At 38.8% G+C, this 20,815-nt stretch overlaps 1 protein-coding gene across 1 annotated transcript in view; it reads right to left on the bottom strand.

Moving 5' to 3' along the window:
* SPEF2 (sperm flagellar 2) overlaps window positions 1-20,815 on the bottom strand; it is a 203,793-nt gene that overhangs the window by 80,284 nt on the left and 102,694 nt on the right. Inside the window, exon 21 of the mRNA XM_054555468.1 lies at window positions 7,535-7,683. Within this exon, the coding sequence (XP_054411443.1) occupies window positions 7,535-7,683 (149 nt within the window). The remainder of the gene's footprint in view (window positions 1-7,534; window positions 7,684-20,815) is intronic.

Raw genomic sequence — 20,815 nt, 5'->3', positions numbered from 1 at the left:
ATTTGAAGACTGGTATCATTAGTGAGGAGAGAGCAAGACTGGGATTCAGGATACAAGAGATCTGATCCAAGTCATTCTATCATTACTTATGTGTCTTACTTTGTCCGAACCAATGAGTAAATCAACCAAAAATTATTCACTAAGTGGTCACCCTATGTAGGTAGGTACTTTTCTAGGTACTAGAAATTTTGTGGTGAATAAGGCAGAGTTGCTGGCTTTAGGAGCTTATATTCATATAAAAGATAGGAAACAGTGAAGAAGTAATAAGTAATTAAGAAAATCAGTAAGCAGGTAAGTACTAAAGACGTAGGCAACTTAATTAGGCTATGAAAAAGCAATTCATGGCCAGGCGTGGTGTCTCATGCCTATAGTCCCAGCACTTTGGGGGGCCAAGGCGGGTGGATCTTGAGGTCAGGAAGTTGAGACCATCCTCCTGGCCAACATGGTGAAACCTCATCTCTATTAAAAATACAAAAATTAGCCGGGCATGGTGGCATGCACCTGTAGTCTCAGCTACTTGGGAGGCTGAGGCAGGAGAATCTCTTGAACCCAGGAGGCAGAGGTTGCAGTGAACTGAGATTGCACCAGTGTACTCCAGCCTGGTGACAGAGTGAGACTCCGTCTGAAAAACAAAACTAAACAAAACAAAAAAACAATTCACATACTAAGTGCTGTGAAGTGACAGAGGTGCTGCTTTGTTTAGCGTGGTCAGGAAAGGCCTCTTCATTAAGCAGCACTGCAGTTGGCATTGAGAAGAAGGAAGATTAAGGGCAAGCTTGTCCAAGCCATGGCCTGTGGGTCACAGGCAGCCCAGGACAGCTTTGAATGTGGCCCAACCTAAATTCGTAAACTTCCTTAAAACATTGTGAGATGTTTTTGTGACTTTCTTTTTCTCAGCTCATCAGCTACCATTGGTGTTAGTGTATTTTATGAGTGGCCCAAGAGAATTATTCTTCCCTTGTGGCCCGGGGAAGCCAAAAGATTGGACACCACTGATTTAGGGGAAGAGCACTCTGAGCAGAAGGAACAGCAGATGCAAAAGCACTGTGGTGGGAATGTTCTTGGCATATGTAAAGGAGAGAATGCAGGCTAGTGTTTGCAGGTATTGGTGAAACAAAGTAGGACTGGAGAAAGATGACATCTGAGAAGTGGGTAACACCCAGTTTCTGAACCGTTCCCAGATTCTATCCCTTCCTCCCTCTTTCCCTATGTCATTGCCTTCCTTCCAGCCTTTATTAGTTCTTGTCTAGAGCAGTACAGGGGCCTCCAAACAGGTCTCTGTGATTCCTTTCAATATCCTTGAATTACCTTCTATTCTTAAAACAATGAATACTTATTGAGAACCTACTTTGTGCCAGATTCTGTTCAAAGGGCTTTATGTGGACTAACTCATTAAATTCCTACAACAACTTAAAAAATTTGTTTCTATTACTCTTACTATTTAAAGATGAGGCAATTGAAGCAACAGAGGTTAAACAACTTGTACAAGGTCATGCAGCTGCTGAGTGACATAGCTGGGATTTGAACATAGACCAATCACAATCCACTTTATTTTATTTTTTTTTAACAATTCACTGTACTGTCTCTCTGAGTTATTGTAGTGAAAATTATTCCAACATGTTACTTTCTTGCTGAAAAACATTCCGTGGTTCCCACTACCATGCAGATGAAGTCCAAACACTTCAGCACAGATTTTAAGATCCTTATAAATCTGGCGCCTGCCTTCCTGTGAACTGCCTCCTAAAGCTGTGTCCTTAAACCTTCTGCTCCTCATGCACTGAGCCAATCTCTCACACTGGGATTCTCTCTTCCTATAATATTCCCTACCCAATGAACTCATACTTTAAAAGGTAATTTGCAGTGGGGGCCTTTTTTGATATTCTAAATAAAATGTATTATTCCCTCCTCTAAGTTGTTATGACAGTTTATAGTCTTGTTATAGAGGAAACTACAAAACTGTGTTGTAATGCCAACACTTTGGGAGGCCAAGGTGGGCGGATCACGAGGTGAGGAGATCGAAATCATCCTGGCTAACACGGTGAAACCCCGTCTCTACTAAAAATGCAAAAAACTAGCCGGGCGTGGTGGTGGGCGCCTGTAGTCCCAGCTACTCAGGAGGCTGAGGCAAGAGAATGGCGTGAACCTGGGAGGTGGTGCTTGCAGTGAGCCAAGATCATGCCACTGCACTCCAGCCTGGGTGACAGAGCGAGACTCCATCTCAAAAAAAGAAAAAAAAAACCCCAAAAACCTGTGTTGTAATTGGTTGCTTACAGAAGTCCCATTTATCAGGGGGGATAAGTTCCAAGACCCACAGGGGATGCCTGAAACTGAAGATAGTACTAAACCCTGTATGTACAATGTTTTTTCCTATGCATACATTCCTATGATATAATTTAATTCATAATCAGGCACAGTAAAATATTAACTAATAATAAAATAGAACAATTATAACAATATACTGTAAAAGAAATTATGTGATTGTGGGCTTTTTCTCTCTTTCTCTTACTCAAAATACCTCATTGTACTGTACTGTGGGTAACTGAAATCATAAAGTGAAACTGCACATAAGGGGCAACTATTATTTATGCCTCTGTCTCCAAGCAGACCGTGTCCTTGGACATGGCAATTGCAGCTTGCTTGCTTTCGTGTTCCCAGAACTGAGTACAGCATTTGCACATAATGGGTGCTCAATACATGTTAATATGGATATAAGCAGGCTCATTTGAACCCATTTTATCATCATATTAAATTTTTTGGAGACTGTATGGCTCCAACCAGTTCTTAAAGCCTAAGATCTTATGTCTAACCATACCTCAAGGGTTCATGTATCTAAATTAAACATTTACAGTTCTTTTAATGCCCCTCTAACATTATTTCAACACCCTTTCCTGACCTATTTCTCTCTCTGGTTTCTAGTTTGTCATAATCTCTCTTAAAAAAAGTGATATCCATAGTGGTGCTAAAGACCATTTTTAAAAAGCACACCACTAAACCTCCCTCCTGGTCAACTTCAATCCATTAATCAACACTGTGTGCATGAAGAGTTGCCTCCTAAGAATGGGTCGAGCTGAATTAATATCCTGCTCACAGCCCTCATTTCTCTACAACGACTTCGTGAAGAAATTGTCAAATACTATTTTGAACTCAAGAGATACTACGTCTATGGTACTCCCTGATCCACATATCCAGCCTTGCTCTCAAGGCTACAGCAGGAATGGGTCAGCTCAACAAGACTTATTCTTGCTGTGCAGGCTCCAAATGATCATCTTTATATTTCATAAGTGCTCAAAAGTAATGTGTTTAATAATTTGCTCTTAAATTACAACAATAGTTAATGTATAAATTATTGGTCTGTATGCTACCAAGTCCCACTGCCTTTTCTTAAGTGTTTAGGCATTTGCCTGCATCTAGTTTTCTGGAATCCCCTGTACCCTCTGTGATTTCTGTGAGTCATGGATAATGTAATATCTGTAGGTTCTTCCAGCCCCTGAGATGTAATTTTTCTGGGTCTGGGAACTTGAACTTTCAGATGTAATGAGGTGCTCAGAGCTGTACTTTCCAATTAAATAGTTTTCCCTTTATTAGAGAACACAAAATCATAGTAGGAATTCAGTAGCCAAGGCAGTATTCTCTGAAGTTTCAGAGACCCTCACTTTACACAGGCATCATCCAAGTTCCTGAGAGGAGCCTAGTAATTTGCTCACACAAGCAACAGATTCATCTTCAAGTACCACTGGTCAGGTCTTCTGCCTTTTTCCAATTTGACTTCCTCTCTGTCACATTTCCTTCCATAATGAGTTATAAAGCTAAAAGAAAATGTTCTAACTATCAATACTAAAAAATCCAATGAAGCTTGCTAGAGGGAAGCCTCAATTATCTTTCTGTCCTCTCTATAGGAAAATGAGCTTACAAAATCATTGTCATATGTAAAGACCTGCAAAGATAAAGAATAACAGAGGGGTACTGGGCACCTAAAAAGTGTTTGTGTGCTTGTCTGTTTCTTCCAGTTATAAAAATATTTCTTAACTGAATACAAATCAGTTCGAAATAAATATTCACTTCATGACTGATTCTGTATTTGGAATTTTGTGCTTTTTTTCTTAAAGAGGGTCCACCAAGTCTTTAGGACTCACAAAACCTTATTACTACCATTGATTAATTTGACTTCATTTCTTTTCTCATTTAAGATGATTTCAGGTTACCCAAGCTGGGTTTCCATTTTCAGTCTTCTATTATCTTCTTAGACAATGTAACTACAAAATCTTTTCATTTTTGGCATTTTGGCAGAGACATCTACACATACCCTTGACTGTATTCTTTCAATGTTCGAGTGCCTATGATGGGCTAGACGCTCACTAAATTCCTGTCCTTTCATAATTTTCCCTAATTTTTTGAGTATCCCCCGCCCACTGCCCCTCTGCCCCGTAAAATGCCCTGGGATCATGTTAGTTTCTTTGGTACATAATTGGGATTTTAAGGGCAAATTTTCTTCTGATTTGAGCCCATCCATTTCTCTTAGAGCCTTATTTCCATTTAGAGGCCGATTATGTTTTCACTATAGGTTTGAAATATGCTTTCCTGATAACTAGGGCACATGTTTCTTATGTTCTGCCAGATCCTTCCTTTACTATTACACCTCCTTTATTAGTACTTTCTCCTAAATTATTGATCATTTCCATTTACCTAACTGTCCATGTTTGTTGGTCAGTACTAAATTCGAAGCAGAAGTCGTCCATAGCCCCCTCTATATTTTGAATGTTGAAATTGTCAGCAAGGCCAGTAGAGAATTGATCAAAAGCTATGCTTTAATCTGAGTTATACTTTTGGCCGTAGAGTCCTATGTCTGTCAGCCTCCTGAAGGAGGACAGGTTTCCAAACCCAGCACACATGGCCCTGTGGCCCCTGGGCCCAGTTTCAGGGAGGAGTGCTGCTACGTGTTGGTTGAATGTGAGTGAGGGCACTACATGGGCCACATGGCCCGAGGCATGGCTGCCTCTTTCATTGAGTCCTGGTCTTGGGCGGCTGTTCTTGTGACTCCACAGGCTGGAAGCAAAGACCTTTCATTCTAACTGCCTTCTGCGTTCTCTCTGCACCTTCCCTTGTGGCTGGCAAAGGGAAGAGATCCCAGGCTCTCCTCACATTTGGCTGCTACCTGAATGCTATATGGAAGCAGCCTCTCTTTTCAGTCTCTCTCCCTCCATTTGTCTATTGAAGTTAAGGTTGACCTGGGGCCCTTAGAAGGTCTGGAAACAGGGTTACCAGATAAAGTACAGGATTCTCAGTTAAATCTGTTGTTTAACTGAAATCCAAGTTGAACTGGGCATCTGTCTTCCTCTTCCTTGGCAGGTGTATTAGTCCGTTTTCATGCAGCTGATAAAGGCATACTTGAGACTGGGAAGAAAAAGGTTTAATTGGACTTACAGTTCCACATGGCTGGGGAGGCCTCAGAATCATGGTTTGAGGTGAAAGACACTTCTTACATGGCAGCGGCAAGAGAAAATGAGGAAGAAGCAAAAGCAGAAACCCCTGTTAAGCCCATCAGATCTCATGAGACTTGTTAACTATCACGAGAACAACATGGTAAAGACTGGCCTCTATGATTCAATTATCTCCCCTGAGTCTCTCCCACAACACGTGGGAATTCTGGGAGATACAATTCAAGTTGAGATTTGGGTAGGGACACAGCAAAACCATATCAGCAGGTAAACTCGGCAGTTCACATGTGGGGAGTCTGGAGTGGAAACGAACTAGACTGGTCCTGTTTTGCTGTAGCAAAAGGTATTTGCTACCTGGCCTTACTTAGGAAAGAGAGGTCTGTGCTGCACATCTTCCATGTCCCTCCACCCAGTTTCCTTCACCTTGCTTAGTGCCTGGGGAGGCTAATGTATGTAAGTACTTCAGGAAAGTCCCTGGCCCTCCATCTTCTTGGCCAGAGTATTTTTCTGCTCCTGTTTGCCGGGTCACACTGCATCCCTCTGGGGAAGGCCACAGCTCCCGTCAGATGGCCTTCTAACTGCAGAAGTTCTCTTGAGGCCCAAGGATCTACTCCCTTTTTGCACCTCCTCAGCCTAGGGGCCGTACTGACCCCCAGCTGTCCCTTGTTGGAGGGGAGGGAATAATCTAATCCTTGTAGGTTGCCATACTTATTGCCTACACATGTGTAAATAGTCTTTTATTTTACTCTCCTCAAATTATCATATTTTCTATAGAATCCTGAATGCTGGAAGATCTACATGGAGCTGGTGCCATATGTCAATGTTAATGTTGTTTTAAAAAAAGTCCTGTTTTTATTTCTCTCTTGTTCTCTATAGATTTATTTCTTACAAGGGCTTCAAGTTTTGGAGTTAAGGAATGAATTTAGGTGTTTTTGCCCCACATTCCCCTTCACTTACCATATTGTATCATTTTAATTTTATCTCATTCCGAACACCCACTTCTATATCTTGCTTCTATGGTAAGTTTTTGAACCTACATATATATTAATATTAGTATATATATTAAAGTAGCTTCTGTTTGGCTGAGTGAGGTCAATTACATACCTCCATAATTATATCACTTAATGTTCTCAATTTTAAATATTTTCTATTCTAATTTCACTCTCAATGCTAATTAATCAATTAGAAACCTATCAAGAATCTGTTACATACTCTGTACTGTGTTTGTGTTGAATACATTGAATTATTCCATGTTCCTACCCTCGCCAAAGAGTTTATAATTTAATTGGGAGAGAAGACATATCCCTAGGAAAGCTCAATAATAACAGCAACACCACAATTGTTGCATTTCATAATTGGGTCTCAAATGCCTGGCAGAGATGGTTGATACTGCGTTCATCAGAGTAAGAGATCATTGGGGAGTGGAATGAGGGAGAAGGAGACCTTGTCTTTTAAAAAGCTCTTTGTCATTTAAAAAGTTTTAAAGGAAGGACCATTCTGTGGACTTTCTGAGAATTCATCTGTCAAAGCAACCAAAAATAGTAGATGGCAACTGGGCCTTGCAAGTTGAGCTAGGCGGAGCTTCCAGCGCTCCCCTGGGACATCTCCTTGCCTTACACCAGCATACCCATTAACGTTCCCAGGTCAGATAGCTGTCTGTTCTTCTATGGGTTTAGTTAGCTTCAAAAATATTCTTCTACTTCTAAAAAGTCAAAGGTTAAACTTCATATTAAAGCATTATGATGGGGATATTAAAACATGAATAGAAGGCTAGAAATTTGCTGGATATGTGTTCTGGGGAAGTCATTCTTCCAGGAATCTGCATCTCTGTGTGTTCTTGAGAAGAAAATTGTTCCTCACAGAACCCATTTGTTCCCCCCATGTTAGCACTCAATAGCAGTTCAAAGCATGACTCAGAAACTCAAGTAGGAGAACGGATGAGATATGGGTCACTGAGTAGTCTCTAAAAAAAATCTCAGATGGATAGATACATATTACCTGCTGTAAAAGGCCTTCAGGATGTTGCAAATGACGGTGTGAATCTTACTTTATGCAGGATTAAGAATGAATTCTACCAGCTTGATTCTAAATGGCCATACCTCAGGAACTGGTTCATTCACATAGACCCATTCTTCTGATCCTGGCTTAGGTGGCTGCGGCACTATTGCAACAGGTGATGTATCTGTAGAGTCAGCAGGTGATTTCTTTACTGGTACTTTTCCTCCTGATGATTTTCCTTTAGGAGAACCTTAAACATGCATATCAAATTATTCCAATACAAGTAAATGAATGGGACAGAATTCTGGTGGATGAATACATCTATAATTACCATGGACTTCAGATGATTCATTAACTACTTTTTAAGCTTTTTTGAGGAGTCTTACAAAAATCCTTATTCTCCACAGCTCCCAAATTAACCAATAATATTAATAATAGTAAATGTTTTAAAGCAATCCAACCTATCCAAGTGGCTAACATATTTGATATTTTATTTTCATCTCTGTCCTTGCTTTCAGAATGAACATGTGACTTTTATAAAGTTTAGATTCTAGAACAAACTGTATTTCACTTACTGTTTCAAAAACTGGCAAATTAAACTCTCCACCTTGAATGAGAAAGAAGGTAGCTAGAACATGAGTGGTGCTCTTGGTATCCCTTGGAGACCAGGTAAGAGGGCAGAGAGAAAGGAGGATATTATAAGAGTCAGCTGGAGCAGGTGAGGGATGCAGGGGAGGAGAAGAGGGGCTGTTGTAGCCCCTGCACATTCTCTGCACATGACACAGGGTTTCTGTGGGGAAATTATATTTCTTGCTACAGTTAGGGAATAAAGATGAAGGTAGTTGCTGTGCCATAAGCCTGGAAGAATCAAGGCATGAGAGAAAGTGAAAGGAAAAGAAAGGGAAGCAAAGGAAGGGGAGGGGAGGGGAGGAAAGAGGCGGGGTGCTTGGGAAGAAAACGAGAAAGAGGAGGTCTAATTTTCAATTCAGAATCCGAAAAGGACATTCACTTCACTTTCCCTGATAACATCAAGAGGGGAATCTAGATCTGTTAAGTGTCGCCCTATGGTACGAACAACCTTGGTCCTTAACTCGGAGAGCACTAATATTCCCTGAAAAGATCAAGTTATTACAGTTTGGAAATTCACTCAGTTTGAAATTCCACTTTTTAGATTAATTATTGAAATTTTTAGATGCAGTTTACAGACACCTGTAGAACTAGGAGCACTTTCTTCCTCCAAAATATATCTTTAATGAGTATTATTTAATGTTAATGCTGTTTAGAAAAGCAAATACATCTTCCACTTTTATGTTAGTTAAAAATAAGTAGATGATAAGTAGAGGAGAAATTGTTAATTATATCTTGTGGGCAGTTTAGGTGATCTCTACTTATATATTTAAAAACAGTATCTATTATCTATAGATCTAAAGTTATATCTAAATTATATAAAATTTAGAAAAATTTAAGAAAGTCTTTGTTTAGGCAGTAACTGACAATTTTCATAATTTGATATACTTTTCTATATAATGATTTTCCTTTGACCTGAATCTCTGGTGAAGTACAAATGATAACTCTATGACCAATTTAAAATGAATTTATCTAAGCAAAATTCCTAAGAAGAAGAACTTTGTAATGACAAATTAGAGACTGGAATGAGTTTCTTTTTCTTTTCTTAAATATCATGATCGTTCAGTGAAAACTGGGAGAGTCAGGGAATATTTCTGGACTATTGTGCTTTGATTCTATACAACTTTTGTGTGACTTTTAACAATGAAAATGCTGAAGGGCAAAATATTTGAATGAATAAAAATGTATCTATGCATTAGTGAATATTCACTTTTGAACAAAATCTTTATCAACATCTTAAATGTAACAAGCTGCATTACTTTTTAAGTACCATCCATGCAACCATATGAAGGCTTCATTTTCTAATAAGATGTTTGCTTTCACTTGTAGAGTTGGATTATTGAGTCCTCAGTATAACTATTCCTCATGCTCATGGATGAAAGGTTTGGAAAATAATCTATGGATTAGCATATGGTGAAGGTACATATTACCAATTTTTTTGTTGTAAGAACCTGATAGTATCACACAGAAACCCATGGCACTGCAATGAGTATAAATAAAAATAAAATGCAGTAAAAAGAGAAATTCAATTTTAGAACACTGGATTTTAAAAATCAAGGTATAAATAAAGAAATAATCAAAGACAAAGTGACAGAGCAGTAGATTTGAGCAAAGAGATAATAATAGGAACTCAGTGAAGGTCTGAGTAATTGAAAGTCAAGAGCTGGAACCAAAATTTACAACTAAGAAAGTAAATAGTTAATTCTAAGATAAGAGGATCAACTGATGAGAGGACATTAGGAAAACCAGACACTTTCAAATTAAATTGGCCTTCCTCAGGGAGGTGAAAGGATTAGGAGGTGAGAATTGTAAGAGGGAGGAAAAGATAGGGAAAGTCTGCTTTATGTGTTTTTGTTGTTGTTGTTTTCTTTTAAGAAAGGCATTATTTTTCCCTTTCTGTTGCAAAATATGTCCTCTAGGACTTAATTTAATTAACAACTTCACTAGATAGAAACCAGATCAGTTAACAGTGATGGCTTTCTTATTGCCTTGGGGGTCAACCATGTTCAGCAAAAAAAAACTTTTTGTTAACAGTGCTAATGGCTGCCTGGGCTGCCAACAATGGCAATCAAAGTGGAGATTTAGAGTGTCTTAAATAAGATGAAAATTTTAGCTCAGAAATGGACCAGACTGAAGCAACATGACCAGGAAGAGAAGAGGTCCAGTGTTAGGCAAGGAGCCAGAGACTGAACATGTGTTCTCAGAACTCACTGTTGAAAAACTATTCTGAAAAAGCTCATGGAGGGAAAGCTTTCTCTGCTTACTGTCCTAAAATTAATATTTATGCTGTTACTCTGTGTAGAGCTGGAGACACAGAATGTGGACAACTACAAAGTAATGAGACTGGCTATCTGGGGTTGCTTATAAAACCTAATTTTAGCACCTTTATAATCAAGGACAAGAGGGAACTCTCCAGGTCAGCTTTGCAAAGGATTCCCCTTTCTGCCGTCTGCCTTTAGTAACTTGGTCTGGGGCCAATAATAATAGTCCATATTTATTTACAGTTTATTCTGAGCCAGACCCTGTACTATTTACTTTTTTGCACATGTACTTACTCTTTATAATAGCCACATGAGTAGATACTCCTATTACTCCATTTCACAGATAAGGAAATTGAGGCATATTAAGGTACAGTAACTTGCCAGAGGTAACCCATATATGGTAAATGGCAGAGCTGGAGTTTCAGTCTAGGCGGGCTGGCTGTAGACTCCATGCTTTTGATTGTCATACTTCATTGCCTTTTAGTGTCCATTGATGTAGTTCATATTGATAAATGTTCTTTTGATTCATATTTAGAAGTTTGCAAACTCAGAGAAGTTCTTATACTACTATTTACTTAGCTCATTGATTTTAAGATTATTTTTATTTATATTGCATACCAATTTTCTTTTTGGTAAATTTCTGGTAAAATTTTTTAAACTTCAGTCTGATAAACAGATTCATTAAAAGACTCATACTTAAGAGCAGAAATATGATTTATTTAATTTATTTAAACAATTGTAACATTATTGAGGCAAAAGCCAGGCAAGTTATGAGCAATTTAGTGTGCAAATTAACGTGGGAGGGTAGATAATATTCTCCAAAGAGTGAAGAGGCTTTTTGTTTTCTTCTCATAGGTTAACAGTTCTTAACAAAACACTTCTTTATTCATTTTGACTCTCAATTTCCTCATCTTTGACATGGTAAAATGATAATTTCTACTTCATAGATGATTGTGAGAACTTAATGAGATTATATATGTAAATTATCTTGTGTAGTGCCTGGTAGGTACATAAAAGGTACTTTATAAGAGGTAGTTTGTTATTATGCTTGTAAATTGTATTATAAAAGAAGACTATGGTTGAATTTCGCTACCAGAACCATGATCAATCATAAATTAATTGCCAGCTTTTGCATGTGTGGCATCAACCTTCCGATGAAACCGAATGTATTTTGCATTTGCTATAAATCTATGACGACTTTGCATATTGTGCCACATACTGTCCTCTGTTAAAGGTCTCAGGTGATAAAAATCTATTTTAGAAATTAATCCTGTTAAAACTTAAACCCATCATACTTCCTTCATCACCTTGTCAGGTTGTTCTGATTAAGGAGTCATCACAATAAGCATTGTGTCTTTGAGCTGAATGTGCTAATTTCCTCATTTCAGGGCTTTGGATTTTTATTTCTATTTCAACAGCATTATTATAAACATTTTTTTTATTGTAATCTAACTTAAATATTTGGATAAAGAGGTATATTATAAATAATACACCAGAAATCATTGAATGTTTATGATTTTCCAGTGGCTACAATAGAGCAGTCAGCCTTGGGCTCCAGTAAAGTAGTTCTCAAATGTTAATGATCATCAGAATCCTCTAGTGGGCTTGTTAAAACACAAAACTGCTGGTCCCCGCTCCTGGAGTTTCAGATTTAGTAGGTCTTGGGTGGGGCTGAGTATCTATATTTCTAACAAGTTTCCAGGTGATGCTGATGCAAATGCTGCTGGTCCCAAAACCATACTTGAAGAGCCTCTGCTCTCATAGATGATCTAGTTATTTCAATTTCCTTTCACTTTTGTCTTTTTTCCTCTGTTCTTCCAGATCCTTCAAATTAAATGGCATTAATGAGACAGCCAGGTGGGAGGGGGTCCCTGGACCAGCCTGCTCACTGGGGTGGAGCCTTGGGAAGTTCATGCCATTTGTGGTGGGGAGGAGCCTGGCCCCTCTTTTTCCTGTGTGGAACCTGGGATTCAAACTGCCTGGCCTTGCAAGAGTTCCTGTTTCCCTCTTTTTTCCGTTTTAACCCAATAAAACCCTGCTTTACCCACCCTTTAAACCATCTGTGAGCCTAAATTTTGATGGCTGTGGGCAGACAAGAACCCCATCTTTAGCTGAACTAAGGAAAAGTCTTGCAACATTTTTGGCACCCAACATGGGACTTGAGAAGCAGTGAATGAAATGGGGACTCAAAACCTCTCACTGTTACTTCTAAACCTTTTCATCCTTGGACTTCTGAGGGTGGGGGAAACCAAGCCCCCAACCCCCATGAATCCCAGGTCTTTTCATAGCCTTTTCATTTTTTCTACTAGATAGATCTGTGAGCATCAGCTCCCCGATGCTCCCTGCCCCATGCCAGGGCTGGGACGCATGGTCCCAGGGTCCTGACCAGCTGGATGGCTGGTTCCCAGCCACAAGCCACCACAGCCTTCCCCTTCCCCAGCCAAAGGGTTTTACTCCATTGGACAGTAATTGAACGCATCTCCCTGGTGGAGGAACAACTTGCATAAGAGTAAGAGGTTCTTTCCCAGACATTTTTAAACTTTTTTTTTTCTTTCCTCTTCTCCACCCTGTCAGCAGTTAACCTTTAAAGTTTTTACCCCCCTTTACTAGGCCAGGCCCCTCAACTAATGCTGTTCATATTTTCTGTAACGCTTTAATTCTGAAAAAGGATTTGTGGGGCTAGTCTTGGGCTGTGGCCAATCTTGTGTGCTTTTCATGTCTGTATGGTTTGTGCTGCAAGCCTCCATCTTGCTTTACATCCTGGGGGCATAACCACTTGGCAAGGCTTTGTTTAGCAGTACTGTGTTAGGGGATGAGCCCTCTCTGGTTCAATGTCTGCATGTTTTCCTATCTCTGTCTCTTAAAGGACCCCACCCAGCAACTGGATTTTTTTCTGCCTGTCTATGTATGTACTGTGTGTGATGTCTGTGAAAAGAGCTCTAATTAATTTGGCCTAAAGAAAGACAAGCACTTGGATCAAATACTTTTTTTAAGGGAAGTTAAAAGCTGTGGTACCTTTCATTTCACGTGACTTTAATCTTTGAGAAGTAAAAACAGCCCTAAAGACTATTGGTAAAATCCAGGTCAGATGCAAGGTTTGCTAAGTGTTTTAAGGTTACAAACTGCTTTTTGGGTTTTGAGAACTATTTGACATGCGGCTTCACAACTGGTAAGGTCCGGGCACAGGAACTAACCACACCCTTAATTAAGAAGGCAAACCTTGGCTACACATAGCACACAATTAAAGCAACTCACCAAGCTTTACCTTAAAGTTAAAATTGATAGGAGTTAATTGAAACTACTAGAAATAGATTTACATGCAAGGTGTGTTAGAACAGTAAAATGTGTTTTTTAGTAAACAGTTATAAGAAGGCATGGAAATGTAAACCTTTGCCTAGGATTATAGGATTGTATTGAGTGAAATTAGGAAAAAGCTGAGGGTTCAAAGAAGTGGTAGAATAATTGTGGAAATTCATCTTGCAGAAAAGGTTCTCTATGTGAACATATTAACTAAATTCCAAAAAGGGTATTGTATGCTTTTCCTGTAAATTGAGCACTGAAATAAAAGCATAACAAGGTTTTCCTAAGGCACTAATCAGCTCTTTGGCAAAATTTGTAAAGGGATATAAAAGGTTTTTGCTTCTTTAAAATTTCTGAGTCATCATTTTGACAAAGTAAATAGTTTATGTTAATCTGGAATTCTATTTAATAATATCAAGTGCTTTAAACATATTTAAAAGGCTTCCCAAAATCAAACTTCAGTATCAAAATTATCCTCACTGGCACCTGGCTTTTTGAATACTTCAGAGGGCCCCTGAAGTGTCCAGAAAAGAGAGGTAAACAGGATTGTTTGACAGGTTTAGGTACGTGGGATTGCCAAAATGATGCTCAATCTTCTTTAGGTTATATCTTGGTGAATAATGCTAATATATGTTCCAAAATTGTATAAAATTTCTAAAATTCTAATGTCTAAGTATATGCTATCAATCATAATTAAGGTTGTTACGTTAAGTTATTGAAAACCATAGAGAAAACCAAACTTCTTTGTCAATCGTGTTTCTAACTGTAACTACCCTGGACATTTTGCTATCCACAGACAATTTTTGTCTTGTTTTAATCCTTTTCAAAGATAGTTTATAATGAGCTATAGAATTTTAACAGATGCTCTCAAACACAGGTTTCTGATAACTTTGGAGATTGTGACACTGGAATAAAAAATGTACAGGACTCATGAATAGCTGAAATGTTCATAAATATCAAGTGAGGCAAGAACTAAATGGACTGAACTCAGAAAGCTGAAGCAACCTTTTTGACTTTTGCTTGGAATATTGCTGATCCTTATTTTGTTTTTCAGAGTCAAGGAAACTTATTTTGACTATTTATGGCCTTTAATAATTAAGTAGTAAGCAAGGTATACTCCTATGATCAAAATTTGGAGCATGTTTGTTTCTCTCTGCCTGGTTCCTCCAGAATTTAGAAGCTATCTATGAGTACTCTTATGGCAATATAGTTGTTTGCATCAGTGCAATAAAAATCCATTTTTCTTTTGCAACAGGACACAATTGGAGAAAGTGGTTATTTTACCTAGGCTTTGTCTGGAAGGGTATGCTTCCCTTTAAGGAGTAAATCTCTACTTGCAGAGCCAATAAAAGCCTCATACCTTCATCTACGCAGTCCTTGTACAGGGTTCCTGACCTGTGGTCAGTAAAGAATGTCACTCTCTGGCCAGGTGCAGTGGCTCACACTTGTAATCCCAGCACTTTGGGAGGCCGATGTTGGTGGACCATGAGGTCAGTAGTTCGAGACCAGCCTGGCCAACAGTGAAACCCCATCTCTATTAAAAATACAAAAATTAGCTGGGTGTGGTGGCATGTGCCTATAATCCCAGCTACTCAGGAGGCTGAGGCAGGAGAATCGCTTGAGCCCAGGAGGCGGAGCTTGCAGTGAGCCAAGATTGCGCTACTGCACCCCAACCTAGGCGACAGAGCTAGACATCATCTCAAAAAAAGAAAAAAAAAAAAGTCACTAATGCCACTTTCTAACAGGTTCAGGAGCTCCAAATTTATCTTGGGACCATAAGAGAAGAGGGCCACCCACCTCACAGGTATTTGAGGATACAAACCCATGGTTGGGCTTGGCTTTAAAAGGTCTTCTCTGAGATTCCTTGTGGAACAGACTTCCATCAAAACCAATCCAAAAGGCCTATACAGAAATAATAATTCTTGCTGCACTTTATGCAAATAATCAGGCCAAGTATAAGACTAAAATCTATTTTGCAAACCATTCAGTCCTGTGATGATTTTTTAACAAAAATGAGGATGGGAGAGAGAGAGATCATGTTTCAAAACTTATACATTTGTCATTAAATTCTAAAGTCATTAGTTGTTTTTAAGTTTTCACCTACATTTTAGACTAACCCTGGCTTGCTCCTGTGAACCAACCAGCAATTTTTGGCTCCAGGTCAAAAAGAACAAAAGGGATGAGTAATGTAAAAATCTGGATCGATATTCTAGTTCTAAGCAATTATCCTGCAAATCCTCTGAGGTGATGGGAATAAATAGGATGCCCATCACTTGGAGGTTTCCTTTTTGGGAAAGTAAGACCAAGGCAGCTAACCAAAGCCAAGCACCATGCACCCAAATCTTAGCAAGCATAACTATAGCTACCAGTTATCTGGGTGTGTCACAAGACATTCTTTCCTCTCCCTTGTTGGAGGAGGACTCAGTTCCACAGTGTCACCTTAGCATTCGGCTTATGATAAGGAGTCCATGCAACTCCCTGAGACACATTTTTGTCCCAAACTCAATTCCAAGCTTTGGGTCAAAGCCCTAGGAAGGAAAACTGGATCTAGGGGATTCAGGGGCAAATGACAACAGAGGTTAAAAGGCACGGCAAAGCTGAGAGTGGCTGATTCCTACCGATTAAGCCAACCCCAAGCTTCCTGTTTCATGGATAAATGTCATGTTAGTGTCCATGACATAAATGATATCTAGGAAACTCCAAGGCTACTGGCAGCAGGGGAGATAAGGCATACATAGGTAAGAGCAGATAATTCCTATTCTCTAGGCCCTCCCTGCTTCATGGGTGCAAGGTGCTTTGGCACTCATGGTGGGACTTGCCAAAATCACTCAGATGCAAGTATGGAAGAGGGAAAGTGGATACACTTCCCTCTCCCTCATGTACCCTGGTTATTTGCTAGGAAGAAACGGGAACCAGGGATGCCTGCTCCCCTCTTTCTAGATGGGTGGCCATTCATCTTCATTCTGTATCCCTTTCAAATGCATCCTGACCCTCTGAGACTCCTTTAAAAGGTGCTACTTTTTTCCTTCTCCTCCTCTGTCCTCTCTCCACAGATAGGTAATTGTGTCTCCGTACTATGAGACACTCCCCTCAGATGCATCCTCCAAACTTGAAAGAGTTTATTTCCCAAGCCTTAAACTGGTTGGCTTAGGATTGGGCTCAGGGGAAGGGAACCCAGAAGCCTGACATGCCAGCAAAAGAGTAGAGTTTTTTTAACCATTTGGGGTTTTGGCCTACCTCTCCCTGTGCAAACTGGTAAAAGGCCTCAGAATTTTTTAGCTGTCCTTATCCCTCCCCTTGTTTCGTTTTGATACATGTTTTCTAATAACTCCATTTGTCTGCTCTTGCCTTCAGGCCATCAAACTATAAGCAGTCATGCAACTGGAGCCTCTGACAATGGCCCCTTCTGCTAGGAACCCTTAAATAGGCCTCTGAGGGAGCTCTGACTGCCATTTCCCCAAAACAGCGCCCCCTCTCAGCAGGAAGCATTAAGAGCGGTCTTCGTCCTTATCCTTAATCTAACAACAGTTAGATAGATGTACTTCTTTAGAGAGGGGAATGAGACAGCCAGGTGGCAGGGGGTCCCTGGAGAAACTCCAACCAGCCTGCCCACTAAGGTGGAGCCTTGGGAAGTTCACATCATTTGCGGTGGGGAGGAGCCTGGCCCCTCCTTTTCCTGTGTGGAAACTGGGATTCAAACTGCCAGGCAGGAAGGGCTCTAGCGGAGGGACTCTGGCCTTGCGAGAGTCCCTGTTTCCCTCTTTTTTTCCCTTTTCACCCAATAAAACCCTGTTTTACTCACCCTTTAAGCCGTCTGTGAGCCTAAATTTTCATGGCCATGGGATGGACAAGAACCCCGTCTTTAGCTGAACTAAGGAAAAGTCCTGTGACATTAATGCTTATAACATTGATACTAAATTTATTATTTTAAGTGGCTTGGTAGCACCTACAATAATTGGCCCTGTAAGACAAATCAGAAGGCAAGCACTGGAACAATACTAACACTAATACATGTGGCAAAGCATCGGAACTAAAGATGGCGTGATTTCCAAGTGTTTGTTCCAGAGAACTCTGGTCCCAACAGATATTCCTCCAAGGGAGAAGAATTCTGCAGCCAAAATGCCCTGGGATCTTACATATAGTGTCTCCTGCTCCCTTTGAAATGCACATTGTTATAGAAAAAAAATCCTGTAATTAAAAACATTTTAACTTGATGTAACTTGGCATTTTCTGAATTTAGTTGATTATTGAAAACTTTCTTCATTTGGCTCCTAATTAACATCTCTCCTGGGCAAGGCTATATGTTTGAAAAGCCATTGTTTAATGAAGAAACGTAATGGGACAGTGGCAAATGGGTTCAAGAGGAGGTGAAATTTTTTAAGAACACTCTAAGTACCACTGTTAATGGCATCTCAGTGTCAAGATTTGGGAGGAAGAAGGGTAGAGATTGATCTAATATGCAGATAAGAATATAAATGAATCAAAGACATCGACAGCAGGAATTAATAAGTTTGAAGAAAGGAAAAAGTAGATGGTTCCTCAACTAAGAGGCTCTTTAAATATAATTGGTATCAAATGGCCCGTGAAATAAACAGATGAACAATTAATTGTGTTCACCTGCAATGGTGTTAATTTGAAATACTAAGAAATAAAATCATTTCTTCCACAAGAAGGAAGTCCAAAACCACATTATTTATATGTAACATAAAGATGTCTAAATCTTGAGAGTTCACCTATTTCAAATATTATTTAATGCAATAGAATAGTAAAATAAAAGCAAAAAATATCTGGAAGTCTTTGTAGTTAATTTGAGCTAACTACATGGCTCCAATGTATATATTTTGCTGTTGAACTTGTGTTTGCTTATGAATTGTTTGGAGTCCGTATGCTTTTATTAAGGATGCTCCTAGAACATGTGTTAATTATGTCTAATTTGATGCTTTGGTACCTAATATACCTAAGTCTTTTTAATTTCTATTTTCAATAATTCTATAATGATGTTTCATTTGCTTTTTTGATCCTGATGAGAAAAAAGGGATGAGTAATGTAAAATATGAAAATTATCCTATTAGTAAACAATTGAGAGCTGAGCATAAATTATAGCCCTTAAAATTTTTACTAAAACTTTTATCTCAGTGTTAACTCACCAATTAGCTCTAGTTATATAAACCCATCATATCATATAATTAGAGAAGGGTGAGATTCTCTTTGAGAATCATGGTTATATATATTTAAATGTCCAAACGTCTATTTTAGCATTTATGTTTTGAACATTACATGCTCTTGGACTGCAACAGCACTGGCAATTTGTGATGAACAGTTTAAAAAAGACACATACTTCATGACAATGCCACTTGAATGAACCTGGAAGCAGTAAATTGCATGCATCCATAACTGCATTTCAATCTTTAGTTAATTGGTTGCTACAGCAGCTTCAATATGAATCTAACTGATACGCTTTTTAGAGCCTGGGATTTTCTTTCACCAACTATCAATTACTTTAGAAATTATATCCCCCTATTTCACAGAAATAAAGTAAAATGGAAAAAAGAACATAAATGAAACTAGGGTCAGGAAAAATATAACTTAAAGTAGAAGTTCAAAATCAGGAGAGGAATTAGAAGGCAGACATGGAGATCTAGGTCCTTGCACAGGTACTACACCTGAGCCATGAGTTTTTTTCTGAACTTTTAGTCAGCCAAAACGCAAAGGAAAATGCTCTCATTTAGAGGCGCCCATTATCTAATCACCCAGAGGAAGAGACATTTTCCTGTCCCTTGATTCTGAACGAAATTTATCACCTAGGATTTCATATAGGAGCCACTGAATGATGTAGTGGGCATAATATTCCTTCAGAAAATATAATACCAGGTTATTATTGGTATAATAAAAGTTTCACCTCCACTGCTATGTTAAGTTGTGGAGGACTTTTTTTTTTTTTTAACTGGAAGTTTTATTTAATTTCAATGGACATTAAAGTTGGCCTACTAAATTAGAAAAATAAGGAAAGTCATTAATGAGTTTTGAGTGAAAACATAGTCTTCAGAAAAACTGTTCTTAACAAAATTCTTTACAATAAATAATTCTATAAAAACTTAAAATTGGCCAGGCGTGAAGGCTCAGGCCTGTAATCCCAGCACCTTGGAAGGCTGAAGCGGGGAGCTTGCTTGAGCCCAGGAGTTTGAGACCAGCTTGGGCAACATGCTGAAACCCCATCTCTACAAAAAAATACAAAAATTAGCCAGGCGTGGTGGCATATGCCTGTTGTCCCAGCTACTCCGGGAGGCTGGGGTGGGAGGATTGCTTGGTCCTAGGAGGTCAAGGCTGCAATGAGCCATGATCACACCACTGCACTCCAGCCTGGGCAACAGAGTGAGACCCTGTTTCAAAACAAGAAAAAACAACTTAAAATCAAACATTATTGTTTCATAATCAAACATTATGCAGAAGAAAAACTTTGCAAGGCAGATATTTTAGAGATAGTGTGGCATGGATAAAGCCATAGGCATTTACAATTAATTGAAAAAGGCAAGCAATGCAACGCTACCAGATTAATTTAAATTGTAAGATACCTGGGCAGTAGGGAAGCAGTCAGGGACAAATAAATAAATAAATAAATAAATAAATAAATAAATAAATAAAAATAAACCCAAAAGACAAACCAACCTAACCTAAAAACAAGCTGGACTTAATAGCTTGCATTTCAGAACTGAGGCCATGGAATTGTAATATTGAGAAAAAAAATACAAAGTAAATACCAAATACGAATGCCAGGTCAAAAGAATTTTCAATAAAACAACATCAACAAAAATAACCTGTTAATGCTCAAATAGATAACTTAAAAGTACCTGACTGTTAAAAAAATAGTTACAGAATACATATCCAGATACCCTAAAAGGGACACCAGCCCTCATAAACAGGCTTTTAAAAGTTTACTTATTGAGGGTGTATGCATGACATAAATTTTCCAGGGAATTTATAATTCTTTAAAAAAGCAGGGAGTGGGGTTGGGGGTGGGGAAAGTAACTCAAAGTTCTCTAAAATATTTGCAAGGTTCTCTTTACTCTTTGATCGTTGAAAAATTCTCTGAAGAAACTCAAACAAGTCATAAGAATTAAAATCCCTTGCATGAGATACAATTTAGAACAAAGTAAAATCATTAAAATCTGCTTCCAGTATGTAGTTACACCAAGA

Source organism: Pongo abelii, chromosome 4, assembly GCF_028885655.2.
Source record: "Pongo abelii isolate AG06213 chromosome 4, NHGRI_mPonAbe1-v2.0_pri, whole genome shotgun sequence".
In the NCBI taxonomy this organism is placed as follows: domain Eukaryota; kingdom Metazoa; phylum Chordata; class Mammalia; order Primates; family Hominidae; genus Pongo; species Pongo abelii.
Note: the sequence above shows the minus strand (reverse complement) of the source record. Positions and strands in the feature narration are given on the sequence as shown.